This window comes from Lontra canadensis, unplaced genomic scaffold (assembly GCF_010015895.1).
Source record: "Lontra canadensis isolate GAN:19392208 unplaced genomic scaffold, GSC_riverotter_1.0 scaffold44, whole genome shotgun sequence".
Classification (NCBI taxonomy): Eukaryota; Metazoa; Chordata; class Mammalia; order Carnivora; family Mustelidae; genus Lontra; species Lontra canadensis.
This window is the reverse complement of record NW_022631038.1, coordinates 2,509,720-2,524,953: the sequence shown is the minus strand read 5'-3', so window position 1 is coordinate 2,524,953 and position 15,234 is coordinate 2,509,720. Positions and strand designations below refer to the sequence as shown.

General features: G+C 49.0%; 1 protein-coding gene across 4 annotated transcripts in view; it reads left to right on the top strand.

Moving 5' to 3' along the window:
• Window positions 1-15,234, top strand: part of ZNF236 (zinc finger protein 236) — a 103,290-nt gene that overhangs the window by 561 nt on the left and 87,495 nt on the right. For 2 of the 4 annotated variants that reach the window (XM_032872208.1, XM_032872205.1), the window contains exons 2-3: window positions 12,720-12,862; window positions 14,096-14,260. In XM_032872208.1, the coding sequence (XP_032728099.1) occupies window positions 12,720-12,862; window positions 14,096-14,260 (308 nt within the window). Of the gene's footprint in view, window positions 1-11,968; window positions 12,403-12,719; window positions 12,863-14,095; window positions 14,261-15,234 lie in introns of those variants that run through there. The other 2 variants (XM_032872207.1, XM_032872206.1) reach the window with 2 other exon arrangements.

Genomic DNA, 15,234 nt, shown 5'->3' with positions numbered 1-15,234 from the left:
CCGCCGCCGTCGCCGCCCGACTGGCGGCCGCAGGGCGCGGGCGGAATGATACCGGCGCGGCGCGGCGGCCCCTCCGCCGGGCTGGGCCTACTTTCCTGGGCCGGGCGGGCGGCGGCGGCGGGGCCGGGGGCGAGGTGCGCGCCGCCGCCGCCCTCCGCCCTCCTCCCCGCCGCCCCCCTCCCTCGCCCCCCTCCGTCGGCCGCCCCCCTCCGTCCTGCGCCCGCCCGCCCGCGGGGAGCCGGCCTCCCGGGCCCGCCCGCCCGCCCCGGCGCTCCCCGGCGGCGGGAGGCCTTCCTGAGGGAGGCGGCCTTCCTGAGGGAGGCGCCCTCCCCGGGGCGGGTCTCGGGGCGGCCGGGCCGGGCCGGGCCAGGTCGGGTCGGGTCGGCGTCTCCGGGGCCCCGCGTGGCACGGGCGGGCGGGCCGCGGGAGAGGCGACCGGCTCGGCCTGGTCGCCCCGGACTGCCGAGTGCGCGCTTGCGGCGCGGCCCCGCCGGGGAGGCCCGGGAAGGGTCCGGGAAGGGTCCGCGGCGGGCCCTGGGCGCGCGGGCCGGCGGGGGCAGGGTCCCGGGGGCCGAGACCGGGGGGCCGCAGCGCTGGCAGAGGCGGCTGCGTGGGGGCCGGGCCGGGGCGCGTGGACTCCCGGTCCCCGGTCCTCGTCCCCTCGCCGGCCGGTGACGCAGCTCGGGGACCCCGGGGCCCTTCCCCGGAGCGGTCGGTGGACTCACGGGCGCCGGCCTGCGGCCCTTGCGCTGCTCTTCGCGACGGAGAAGGTCCCTTGCGGGAGCGGCGGATCGGAGCGGGCCTGCCGCGTGGAGCAGGAGGGCGGCGCGGACGAGCGAGTGGCGTGGACTGGCCGGCGGACGGACCGGCCGGACCCCATGCCCGAGGCCCTCGGGGTCGGCCGCGGAGCGGACACGCGGTCACGGAAGTGTGGGCATGCACGGGAATTTCGGAGGACGCCGCGCCCTCGCCGGGCTGTGCGGGAGCCGGGGCGGCGGCGGGAGCGGTGCGGGCCGGCCGGGTCCTGCGGGACGGGAGCCCCGCGTCGGATGCGTGGCTGTGGCCTGCAAGCGGGTCCTGAGGGCCGCGCTCTGCTCTCGCTGGCCTCGTTCCGTTCAGTCCTTTATGGCCAAAAACAGCAGGTGTGGGGCGTCGCGGCGGCCCGCGGGGAAGGCGCCTCCACCCAAGGCCGGGACGCAGCCCCCGTCCCTACCAGCTTCCCAAGTGGCCTCAGTGACTACCTGGGTTTGTCCAGCCCTAAACGTACAAGTAGTCCCCGTCCGAGTCCTCCAGACCGTTCACAGCGACTCCTGCAGCTCCTGCTTGGAAGCCGCGTTTCCCGCGGCCTCCCCTTTCAGGGTCTGCGGGTGACTTGCTGGAGCCTCGCCCTGCCCTAGGCTCAGCCTGGGGGGGCTCTTTAAGGTGTAGATGAAATGGCCACACCCTGATTAAATCTCTTCAAAGGCTTGCTCATTCCTTAAGGTAAAATCCACATTCCTGCGGGATCCTAATTGATCCTGCCTGCCGAGGGCTCAGGGTCCTGTTCTTGGCCTCCCAGTGGAGGCCTGTGCCCTGACCTTCCTGAGAGTCCGCCTGCCCTTGCTCGGCCTTAGGCCTGGTGCTCCAGCTCCCAGCAGAGGCCTCCTGCAGACACGTCTGAGAGGAAGGTCGCACACCAGCCGTCCTTGGCCACAGTGGTTCTCACCGGTGGTTCCTGGAGACACTCGGAGGGCTGTGCCCACCACACATTTTCATAGTGATACTGTCCGTTTATTTCACTCACTTTCCCTGGGCGCTGATGGTACCAGTCGGCTACAGTTGCTCACGCCTCTGCTGGAATGCAGGCGGCTGTGGCCCGGATTGTGGGAAGCTGTAGTGTTCTGCATTTCACTCGGAAACAACATGCTGAACATATTCCAAGTAAGATAATTTGCAGGAAAATAAAACACAACATAGAGCAACGGAGGGAATGCAGAGGCAGACATGAGGACTCCGGACATTAAAAAAGATTTGTAAAAGAGAAAACTCTTCTTAATCACCTTTTTGGAGAATATATTTTTCATAAAAGTGTGTATATAATAGGGTTGTTTTTAAGTGAATAAATATTTTTAAAAGTGCTCAGTTTTAATTTTAATTTCTAGTAGGGCAAATGACGATATAATGTGTATAAATTTAGGGTCTTTGGGGTCCTCAGTAATATTTAAAAATGTACAAACACCCTGAGATCAAAATGTTTGAGGACCGTTGCTCTGTCAGTTGACTGTCTTAATAATGTTTCTCATTATCTGAAATGCTTTTGTTTTCTGTTCCCATTATGGATTTTATTCTTAAGAGAAACCTGGAAGGTTGGTGGGGCTTTTTACAGATGGGGAACAGAGCTCAGAGAGGCTTGAGTGGAGTGGAAGGTCCACTCAGCTAGTGTCAGAGTTGGGATTTGACTCTGAAGTGTGTGTTCCATTATTTTTTCTTGAATATAAGTCCTACACTGAATCACTAAATTTCTTCAACAAATATGCAAAAGCACTTCCTGTGATAGGCAGGCCCTGCTCGGGGCTGGATGGCAGAGCTCAGCTCCCGAGAGCAGGGTCCCTGCCTAGGCTCTTGAGGGCCATGTGTGTCCTGTGATGGTGGGAGCACTGTTGGTGGCGACAGGGAGCAGACACTCGAGGTCTAGAGTTCCCAGAGGGAAGGATGGCAGAATGGAAACCTCAAGAAGACATTAGGAGTAGGCCCACTAAACAACATTTCCTGGAGTAATAATCAGCTTAGGGCGTACATACAGTAGTGCCCCCTCATACCTGTGGTTTCCGTTCCCTGTGGTTGGAAGCAGGTGGCCCTCTTCTGACATGTTACCAGAAGGTCGTGGTAGCCTAACGCTGTGTCATGGTGCCTCTCTTGATGTTGCAAGAAGGGTGAGTGCCACCTGGTAAGAGATGTAGAGGGAGAGAGACCACATTCACTCGGCTTTTACAGCAAACCGTGGAGTTGCCTGTTTTATTACTGTTGTTAATCTCTCACTGTGCCTGATTTCCGAGTTAGACTCAGTGAGAGGTACGTCTGTGTAGGAGAAAACCGTACAGCAAGGGTTCAGCACCCTGTGGTTTCAGGCACCGGCTGGGGGTCTGGTAGTATACGTCACCTGTGCTGGGGGTGGGGGGCCGGTCTTGGAGCGAGGGAAGCCTCCTGTGGTCGTCAGTTTATTGAATGAGCATTTGCTCGGTGCCCAGCACTGTCCTGGGGATGTAAAGATGAGTGAGATTGGACTTTTCTCTTTATGGTACTTATTTCAGTTTACGCTAAGTCATGATGTGACCCTGATGGTCCTGTACGGCTTCCGTTTGTTTGTTCTAGTGCAGTTGTACAAAGTTTTCTCCCAAGCTTGCCTTTAGGTGGCCCCTGCTCAGTTGTTGTTTTCTGTTGGAGGAATATTTGTAATCCTTCATTTCTAGAGTGCTGAGACACACAGACCTTGAGTCAAATGAATAAACAAGTTCTCTCATGCTCAGATCAGTTTAGGCCATTTTGGCTGTGGATGACTTCAGGAACTCTACTTTCCTCGCCAAGGGGACTAGACTACTAGGATGAGCTAAGAGCAGTGGAATTCAGCATACATGGCGGCAGCAGACGCCCTTGGGTTTAAAGGTGATTCGGGATTTGGCAGGACCAAGGCGAGGACAGTATCTGCTTAAAATAATAACTTCCTAACAGTATCGGGTATCCAGGGATGGAAAGACGTCTTCATAAAGGAGCGCCCTTCATTCTCCATCGTTGAACTTTCTAGGTAGGCAGAGACTAGACTTTGTAGTATTTTGAGGAAAGTGTGTTAGGTAATACATCCAATTTAAAGATTTTATGATCCTGAAATCAAGTAGTGAGTTAACAGGAGTTCAAAATCTTGGTCTTTCCCACAATGAAGCAAAAATATTTCCTTATAAGGATTTATTTAAAAAAAATACTGGTCTTTGACACAAGTACAGCCTGGGAAAACCATACGAAACCATAAATCTTTGTGAGATGAAGTCAGTTCAGCAGTTTTTAAAATATTGTATTTTTAAAATCTTTGTATTTTCTCAGTGTAGACTGTGTCTCTGTGCTCAAGCAATTAGTGTTTTTCAAATTACTTTTTAGTCTTAGAGCTTATTACGTGAAATAACACGGCAAGGTCTCAAGTGGTGGTTTTCACTCTTGGCAAAACATGGAGTTACCTGGGGGAGCCTTTAGGGACCCCGATGAGCAGGACTTGAGTCCAGTCATGCCTGAGCCCGTGAGGTGGGACCCAGGTGTCGCTAATCTGCAGGCTCCCCGGGGTGGGGGGGTAGTGGTGGTGGTGCTGTGTGCACAGGGCCGGACACCCCTGGTCTAGGGTCTAGACCGGCAAAGCAGGTCTGGTGGAAGGGCGGGAGACATAGGGGTTCAGAGACGGTCGGCCCCCTGCCAAGGTGTCTTTCCCCGACAGCGGAGTTGGAAGCTCTGCTTTAGTGGATTAAAATGAACGCTTGATGCCATAAGCAGCGAGAGCGGACGGTGTGCTCTTACCACAGAAGAAAAACCTAACCGTTTGTGGGTCAGACAGCGCCAGCAAACTAGCGCGTCGGTTAGAGGCCATAGGGACAGGTCGTGGCCAGGTCTGGGGACCCGGGAGAACTGCCGAGCTCTGCTTTGGTCCACAGGGGCACGTCCCGGCTCGGCTCCCTCTAACCGTGGCCACGGCTTCTGGTTTTTCAAGAGAAGCCACACGCGTGCATTGTTTGGAAGCCTTTATTATTGTATTGTAGTCATGATGTCAATTGACCAAAACATCGACAGGGAAAGCGCCCAGACTTTAATGCGCTTTGTGAGCGGCCGCACGCAGCCAGCGCCCAGGGCACCACAGGCTCCGCACGTTCCTTCGTCCTGCCGGGGCTGCCGCCTTCCCTGTCCTGCGCCACTGTCTGCCTCTGACACTGCCGGGCGGTTGGGCTGTTCTCGAGCTACACGGGGTTCGCGGTATGACACTCGTGTCTGGCTTCCTTCTTTCTGTGCGTGTGGTTGCGGGGTTGCCGCCGTCATTCACTTGGCAGAAACCGGTCCAGTTACGGGGTCGCGTGGTGGTCCATTACATAACACGCTGTCACTTTGTCCTTTCTCCTGTGGCCACGCGGCTTGTTTCCAGTCGGGGCTGTCGCTCGTACATGCTGCTGTGAACTTTGTGTCTGGGTCACGACAGCCGCGGCGGGACGGGTCTCCAGTGGGCCGGCAGCTTCTCCTCCCGCCTGCCCGGAGCGCCGCCTTCGCTCTGCCCTGGAGTGTTGTAGCCTTTCTGGTGTGCGCAGTGGTACTTTGAGTTTTAACTTACAGCTCTGTGCTATAAGACCTTATGTTTATTAGCCATTAGTTCTCTTCTGTGAGGCTGTCATTTAAGTCCTTTCCGACTTTCCTACTGGGTTGAGTATCTTATTTTGAGTTAATAGACTTTCCTGTTCGTAGCAGTGTTAAGCTGGCGCAGAATCGAGCAGATAGTACCTAGTTCCCACATGCCCTGCACGCGCCTTATTCTCCCCCTCAAGCTGTCCCCTGTTATTAGCATCTGGTGTCAGTGTGATACACGTGTAACAACTCGTGAACCAATTCTGACACATTACTAGTTAATAAAAATAGACACATTACTAGTTAATAAAAATAATGGTTTACACGAGGGTTCATGGTTGCCATAGTTCTGCTTGCTCAAATGTCACACGGTTGGACTCATACAGTACGCAGCCTTTGTAGACTGCCTTCTCTCGCTAAGCAGTGTGCTTTTAAGGATCCCTCACATCTCTTCATGGCTTGCTAGCGGTTCTTTTATTGCTGAATGATGCTCCATTGTCTGGATGCTCCTGCGTTTGTTTGTTTACGTTTTGAAGGCTGTCTTGGTTGCTTCCAGTTTTGGGCAGTTATAACCTGTTGTACACATTTGTGTGCAGGTTTTTAGCTCCTTTGGGTCAGTGTAGAGGACCACTGTGCTGGATGGTCCAGTGAGACTGTGTTTGGCTTTGCAGGAAGTCACCAGACTCCTCCAAAGTGGTTGGGTCATTTTGTATTCTGCATTTTGCATTCATTTTGCATTTTGCAAATGCATTGCATTTGCACCAGTAATGAATGAGGGTTCCTGTTGCTCCACATCCGTTTCTGCTTTTGGTATTATTTTTACTGTTTTTTCATTTTAGTCTTTCTAATAGGGTTGCAGTGGTATTTCATTGTGTGAATTGCAGTTCCCTTATGAGATAGAATGCAAAGCCTCTGTTCGTATGCTTCCTTGCCATCTGTATATCTTTGGTGAAGAGCTCGGTCCCAGGAGTTCTTTATATATACTGTGTATGAGTTCTTTGTACTTTCCTGTTCACTCTTTTAAGGATATCTTTTCATGAAAGAAGTTCCTAATCTTAATATTGTCTAATTTATCAGTCCTTTCATGTTTAGTATTTTTGGGACCTGTGTAAGGAATGTTTGACAATTGTAAGATTATGAAGACCTTTTCCTGTATTTTCACCTAGAAGCTTTATTGTTTTACTTCTCACCTTTAGAGTGGTAATTCATCCTCTGCTGTCGAAGGGCATTTGCAATGCTGTTGTAAATGATGCTTCTGTGAGCATTTTTAAACATGTGTTTTTGGTCCATCTGTGTACACATTTCTGTGGGACGTACCTGGGAGCGGAATTGCTGGGTTGACGGGGTCTGTGTGTGTTCAGCTCTGGTCAGTGCTGCCCAATGGTTTTTGAGCATCTGTCATGATTTTCCCTCTCTCTAGAGTGATGTGAGGTTTCCGGTTGCTCCACATCCTCATCTGTCCTTGTTTTTTCCTGTCTTTTTAATTTTAGCCCTGCTAGTAGATGTGCAGTTTACTTTTCTAAAAGAGTATTTTTCGTTTCCTATTTATCATACCTTGGATTTCTCACAACAACCCCGTAAGTGAACAGGATGGAGATCGGCTTCCCCTTTGGCTGTAGAACTGAGCTGAGCAGCGATACCTGCTCCCAGAGCCCTTACTGAGCACTTAGTGGGACTGACCTTCCTAACGCTCGTGACTCCCAGCCCTGCTTCCATCACCGTCTCCCTAATCTGTGACCAGTAACCCATGTTTTAATCCAGAGATACCCATTTTTTGAGATATGTACATTAAAAATAGTATGTACCGTGCATGCATACTTCATTGGAAATTGGGACAGAATCTTGGACTGGGCTCTCCACAGTTTTCTGTGGCGTCCTTTAGTACTACTTGATTGTCGCAGTGCTAACATATGTGGTACGTTTGTGGAGCTGAGAAACAGCATAATGGCAGCAAATACATCCACAAGAAATTACTCTATTTATACAGAAAATCAGTTTTTTGCATTGTCTAAGGGAAGCATTATTCTCAGCAGTACACTCCCTGATCATGCTCAAAAAGGCCCTGTTACTTTTAGACCTTGGTCCTTGAATTGTTTTAGCTAGATGGGGAGGCTATAGGCACTGGAGGTATTATTTTGTTGTAATCTGAACACACCATCGTTTTGTTAAGTTGGAATAATGCATGTGGTGTCTAAGTGTACACCCACCAGAGTCTAAAGTCTTTAGAAATAAAAATGTACGGGTACTAAAAGCAAATATTTGAAAGAGGACTGATACTTCTTTTAAAAATAGAGACAGTGTCATGATATGAGGCTTGAAAAGGAAAGTCCGCACAGATACAAGAACTGACAAAGCAGGCATATTGAAGGCACATCTGGGTAAAGGGGAGCTTTGCTGTGGGAACACGAGAGACCCTGAGCCTGGCAGGGCCTGTTTAGTGAGTCTCTGACCAGGTATTACTCCTTAACTCTCTGTCCGGTAATATTTCATATCATTTATCATGAAGCCGGTATCAGTATTTTAGACTCTAAATTGTCTCACTGACACCACTTAATGGTTTAGACAAGCAGGGTACTTTGACCTGACTCCCAGTTGTGACTGTATTTTATACTGAAAGACTAAACAGAGTTAGGCTTACAATTGACATAAAATACTGTTGGTAAAACCCTCGTTCACTTGCTGTTTTTACAGTAGGCACAAGGTTGAGATTGGGGTGTCCTCTCAGAAATCATGACCTTGAGAGGCATGGGAGCCTGATTAATTAAGAGAGAGTCTTAAACTGTGAGTTCAAGATTACTTCCAGTTCTGCCCCGGCTAATTGTGTGATTTTGACCAAGTGGCTAAGTTTTTTTGGGGTCTTAGTTTCCTTAGCTCTACAACCAGGGGATGGACTGTAGAACTCACCTTTTCCCCCTTAGTAAGTTTTCTTCCTTCTTAACCTAACCTCTTTTGAATAGGTAATACATTATAATGCTTCAGAATTTAAAAAACATGGAACATGTGCCAGGCTTTGTGCAAGGCTTTGGAGATACAGTGACCGAGTAGAAAGATGTCAGGGGTGCAAGCGCTGCAGAGTTTGATCTGAAAAAGTCCAGCTGTGCTCAGACCTGAATGACCAGCTTGGGACGAACAGGAGAAAACAGGAGGAAGGAGAAAAGAAGAAACTAGAAAAGAGTAGAAATAACACACACACACACACACACACACACACACACACGAAAGTAAGGAGGAGAAGGTGTGGTAGCTGAAGTGGGGCCCTACTGGAAGTAGGGGCGACAGTTGTCAGACTTCTCGAAGGCCTGTTTGGTGACCTCAGAAAGCATCCTGATGTCAGAATGAAAAGCTGAGAAAATCCCTCCATGGTTAGCTGGGCTCTCGGGGACAAGATCTTGGAAGACAGGGATGCCAGGATGGCTCAGTGGGTTAAGGTCTGCCTTCGGCTCAGGTCATGATCCCCGGGTCCTGGGGTCCAGTTCCTTATCAGGCTCCCTGCTCAGCGGGGAGTCTGCTTTTCCCTCTGCCCTTCCCTCTCCCCCTGCTCATGCTTATGGGCTCTCTTTCTCTCAAGTAAATAAACTCTTTAGATGGGCCTGTTGAGAGAAGTAGAGATTTCAACTACTTTTTGGAAGATTTTTTATTCAAAACAAAAATAAAAACAGATAAAAAGTTTGGGAGTTAGTTTAGAAACTGAAACTGGTGTATCCCATTTTAATATCAAAAACGCCTCCGCAGGATTTACGGATGGCCAAGATCTTCAGTGCGTAGTGCTTGAGGGTTTAAGTTGGGAGATGCAAATTGGGGTTGAATCAGTGGAATGCTGTAAATGCAGTTTGCTGAACCATCACATATCACAGAGAGGCATTTAGTGTAAGAGATCCACTGGGCAGGGTGCTGGGCTGGCTCAGTCCGTGGAGCAGGTGACTCAATCTTGGCGTTGTGAGTTCGAGCCCCACATCGGGTTTTTTTTAAAAAAAAAAAAAAAAAAAGATCAGTTTAGCTCTTCAGATCGGAGGTAAGGACAGACCTTTGCCAGGAAGGTTTAGCTGACTGGGCTGATTGCTGTGTCGGTCTTGGGAGAAGAGCAGTTTGCGGACTTGTCCAGGCCCCATCACGGGCCAGGCCTGAATGACGCTGTGACGGAGTGTGGCTGTGGAGGGCCGGCCGGGCCGTCGGAGGCGAGGGAGAGCGTTAGGGAGGCGGCTGCTCTCCTGAGCCGCTGGTGGGCTCTTGTCGCCCACGCGTCTGGAAGCATTCTCTCATTTAATCTGCAAGCTCGGAGGTCGGCTTTATTATCCGGGGGGCTGGCTGATGAGTGGTTATTCTTCTATACGATCGAGCACGTCCGTGTAAAGAGCTGAATTGATGTTGAAACGAGTCTTCACGTTTTTCAAGGAAAACAGCTGCTCAGACAGTTTCTGGTTTTTGCCACTGGTTCGTGTTTACGTTCGGTAGTGAGTCCGAGTTCTTGGTTCGGGAAGGGTGAGGGGTCGAAGGGAATGTGGTCGTGCGTGCGTGCGTGTGTGTAAGGTGGCTGTCTGGGTAAACCAGCTGGAATCCGCCGCGGGCTCGCCCTGCCTGCCTGAAATCTCACAGGGACCCCGGCGGGGTGCGGGGGCAGAATCCTGTCCCCGGTGAGCGCGGAGATCTGAGCGCTGCGGAGTGCACGTGGCTCCGTGCTTCTGTCATGTGTGGGGGCTGCAGACACTACCTGTGCTGATTTGGGGACACGAGGAATATGTGGGGCCGGAGTCCCCCGGGAAGCCCCTCCGCTGGCAGCCTCCAGGGGGCTGACCGCTAAGAGGCTGCCCTTCGTGCGGCCCTGCCTTCCTGCCATCCCTGGCCCCGCGGGACGTCTGGTGGCCTCTGCGGCTGCAGAATTTTCACGCGGCCCGGCCGCCCCTGCGGCGGGCAAATGTGTGGACGGGGAGTGTTTGCGTGAAGTTTTCACAGGGCTCGTGGGCCTCCCGAAGCGTGTCCTCAGGATCCGTCAATTTCCTAGACCTCTTTCTGGAAAACACATACTTTGCGGACCAGACATTTGAATGAGCTTGAAGAGGTGATAGGCAGAGGGGTTAAGGCCTAGGCACTACCCAGAGAGGCAGTGAAGTGTGGATGAGGGAGCCCGGCTGCCCCTGGAGAGACGGACGCGCTTCCCCAGTGCGGGCCGTGGCTGGGGACAGAGTGGGCTCCCGCTGTGCCGGTCGGGAGATGCTGTGGATTTTAAAATTACGCTCAGTGTGGAAACTGCACCATGCTTTCTCCTCCAGTTATGCCTTAATTGGAATTTGCATTGTTTTAAGTTTGTCTTTGAACCAAATTAATATTGTGTTATCACTGGGGGAGGGGACTTAGTGAAAATGGGATTTTATTATGTTTTGAGCTTTGTTATACAGGGAAATCTTGCTTCTTAAAATAAAAATCTTCTCTGGAAAAATCTTAATTCATAAAGCAAAACAATGTTGTTTTCGGTTTTAAATGTGTAGTTTCTTATCTCTTAGGGTTTTATCTATTAGTTGTAGTTAATTACATCCTTTCTCATTTCGGGGTAACTTTAAGCAGTTTCAACATAAGAAACTGTGAACATTGTTTCATTCTACTTCCTGAAATAGCCTTTTAATTTTGCTTTTTTTTTTGTGAAGATTTTATTTATTTATTAGACAGAGATCACAAATAGGCAGAGAGGCAGGCAGAGAGAGAGGAAGCAGACTCCCCGCTGAGCGGAGAGCCTGATGTGGGACTTGATTCCAGCACCCTGAGATCATGACCTGACCTGAAGGCAGAGGCTTAACCCACTGAGCCACACAGGCGCCCCTTAATTTTGCTTTCTTGTGAGGAGCTTTCTCATGACTTCATTCAGCCATTAGGTGGAAACACTCACTAGAGTTTTAGAACACAATTTTCAACACATATTTTACTTGAACATTCCCAATGTCTAAACTATTTCTTTCCATAGTATAAACTTTCCCAAAGGGAATAATATATCTACTGACGTGGTCCCAACAATCATTTTATTTGGGCCCAGAGAGTGTAAACCCTTTTGTTACTAATTGAACTAAAGTAGAAATTTTGAATACATGGTCTTTGAACATAACGTGGATATAGTGACGAGTAGATACAATAGGAGTTCCGTGGTGGCCCATTCTGTTTCTGGATGAAGTTGTTCTGTTGAATTATAGTAGTGTTTCTGGAAACTGTCCTCTGCTAATCTGTCATCTGCTTTACGAAAGGGTCTGCTGGAAGAATTTCTGAGGTGTCGCCCGCCTTCTCCATGGCTCTCTCTGCTCCCACCTCCTCTGTGGCTGCCGCCGCCTCCCATCTGGAGGCTTCCTCGCTTCTTGCTTGCGCAGGTGCCATTGTAGGGTGGGGACTTCCGGGCCAAGCCGGGCTGCAGGTTGTTTTCTCAAAGGAGGGACTTCAAGGTCGTTGAAAATCGGGAATGCCGGTGTTTACCACGTGGACTTTTGAGAAACAAGAGACTCTGGAGCTTACTTGAGTCTTAAAATCAACCCTACTTTACTTCCAGATTTCCAGATTTCAATACTTTTGAGTCAAATTTGATACAAAGAATCATATGTAATGTATTTCAAGTTTTTGTATCATTATTATGTGCTCTATATATTTGTGCCTACATTGTGAGACTTGGAGTCTATTATTTTAAAGAATTGCGGAGGTTTAGGACGTCTTTATTTTCTGAGCTTCCTGACAAATCTTTGTGAGTAGTACATATTTTTATTTGAAAATACTTTTGTGTTTATAGCCGTTGACCTACGTGGGTCCATAGAAGCACGTCATGAAGCCTAGGGATTGTCCAAAGCGCTGTGGACAAAGGTGTTCCTAAACCCTGGCCATGTGGCAGAACTGAAGTTTTTCCTCTCTGATTAATCTCGCTCTGCAGCAGTCTTCAGAGGTAGATTGAATTAGTGAATTAGCTTTTATGCTTCTACTCGAGTTTTGTTTGCTGAGCGACTTGAGATCATCCATGTGGGCTACCGATGGACTTAGAGACGAAATGCCTCTGGGATTTCCAGTGACTTTGAAGCCGTATGAAGCATGAAGGCAAGGATAAGAGACGTCATGGCTGTTGTGTGTCTTTGGGTGGATGTCAACTCAGCAGTTTAGTTTCAGGTTCTAACGACCCTACCAGCAGAGGCTTACAGTCCTGCTGTCCTGTGCCTCAGTCTTCCCAGCATTCCTTGTGTCTGCCCTAAAATCATGTCCTTTCGAAAAACTGAAGACACCATGAATTTCTTCAAAATTCTCCCGTTAATTTCTGACGTACTTTGGCTTCTAAACAATAACCACGTAATTTAGTTTTATTTGTGTGATGAGAATAACAACTGGTATTTATTGTCTATACTTATGCAATTTTATAGATGGAGTTTTAACATTGAACGCGGAGAACACTAATTATGCCTATCAAGTTCCAAACTTCCATAAGTGTGAAATCTGTCTGCTATCTTTTCCAAAAGAGTCCCAGTTTCAACGCCACATGAGGGATCACGAGCGAAATGACAAGGTATGTATTCTCAAGAGGGTTGTCAGAAATGTGAGCGTTGAAACTGGAGGTATTGTAACAACTGGCATGCCAAACGCAAGTTTTTCTTGTAACTTAGATCCCTAAATTATTGGGCATTTTATCTTCACGAACACCTACCTCGACGTTCCGTGCTTAGTTGTAGACGCAGTCCTAAGCCTTCACTGGTTGGTGAGGTGACGCGGGAGCTGGTCCAGCGCATCTGTGTGTCAGAGTTCTGAGTCCGTGGACAGAGAAGTCATCTCAAAGCAGGACTTGGAGTGGGGTTGGCTCCTGAGAGTGACTGTGCAGAACTGGTGTATCTTGATGTGTTTTTCTCCAACAGGGAGTGTTATCTCCAAGTGGGCTTGCTTTACAGTGGTTTTCCTGGGATTTTCCATTGCATTTCTGCAGGGAATAACACTTCAGAGACTGGAATCCTCTTTGGCAGGGGCCCTTGTGGACTCAGTTAAGAGTATTAGTGTCTTAATGGAATGATGTGCCTGCCAGATAGAAAATGGCAGTTAAAACGACCATGAAAAAATGACCGTTGATTTCCCCTCGGTTTGGAGCACGTAGGTCAGGACGATGCCAGGGACCTCTTCTCCAGGGAACAGGACATGACTAATTGGCTTTGTTTTCAGCGCGACTGTGAACTAGAATATATGTTAACACGTGCTGTTGCTAGTACCGGTATCAGCTGTATTACGCTCCTACGTTGAAAACCTGAAAATACTCTCTTGTGCCTTGATATTCAGAGAGAAATACCAGTGATTATCTTTCTACGAGGAAGTGGCAGAACGCCTTTCATTTGGGGAAAATTTTAGACTGCGATAAGCAACTGTCTTCAAATCTAGTGAAGGTTTTTATGATTACTGATTCTACTTGAAGTGACTCTTTAGAGCGGTGGACTTGGTCAGAAAAGAGGGAACAACCCACCCCCGGAGCAGAGTCCCTCACGTTCATGTCCGTGGAGACTGTACCCGCTACACTGACGTGCAGCGCCTTTTCCTGGGGGGGTGTGCTGTTCTGCGTGGACGACTTGTCGTCCTTATAATCCTTTGAGAAACTCTGTAGGGAGCTTGGCTGTGTCCATTTTGGATTTACCGACTTAGTTGCGGGACAGACGGGACGTTCTTAGATCGCCTGTGGATTATGGTACTTGTTGATATTTGAATGGCATTTATTGTGGAAAGATTGTATTTCAGTGGCTTCTTGACTTTTCTCTCCAAATAGCCACATCGATGTGACCAGTGCCCCCAAACATTTAATGTTGAATTCAACCTGACACTTCACAAATGCACCCACAATGGGGAAGAGCCTACCTGTCCTGTGTGTAACAAGAAATTCTCCAGAGTGGCTAGTCTCAAAGCGCATGTTATGCTCCATGAAAAGGAAGAGGTAATTATTTTGGCCTATACTTTGTTCATGGATTTTTAAATGCATCTCATCCTTAGGGGGATTGTAGGTATCAACTAGTTAAAAAGCCTTTTGTACGGATGCTAAGGAGTTCGTTAGCATTCAGTGTGCCTTGCCTGACTCTCTACGCCACTGACAGAACCGTTTGTTTTCTGGCCTGTCACTACCTTAGGGCAGACGCCTCAGCGTGTCCTGTATCTGGAGGACCCAGACGGGCCCACGTAGGATTCCGCAGTGGTCAGAGAAAACGCTCTGTCTCTGGAGACGGAAGCATGTCCTTGCTTGGCTTCTGGATCCACTGACATGTGGGAATTTGGGAAGAGAGGAGATATTCATGATGACCCAGAGCCGTTTACACAGCAAAGTGAGCCCTTCTGAAAGGCCCACAGCTGTCGTTGTGAGATGACAGGGCTACGTGGCTGGTGTGTGAGCCGGGGCTTCCTGTTGCTGGGGTGGGTGGGCCTGACTTGGAGTACAAATGGCTGTTGCTTTCTAAATATTAAGCCCCCATGTCCCTGATTATTACTGTGTGAGATTAGGAAAATGCGAACCGTAAAAAGAAAGTAAGTTACCTTTATTTCTGCTGTCCCGGGATGGGTTGTAGAAAACTGTTTGGTGTACTTTCCTCCTGAGACAGAAAAACAAATACGGTATTTAAATCGCATATATAAAAATTAAGTTCATACTTTCTATATACGCTCATCTCTTCTTTTTATACATCTTTACTTTTTAATATAAACTATTTTTATCTTTGTAAAAGTTATTGTATAAATGTGTGTTTATTTTGGAACAAAATTAGAAACTAAAGATTAACAAGAGCAATATCATTAGAAGAACCAAGAATCACAAAATCTGGAGAGAATGCATGTGCAGTCTTTCAGGCTTTTTTTTTTTTTTTTTTTTGCTATATATGCTTCCATAACTATTTAAGAATAGCTTTCTTTTTTTTTTTTTTT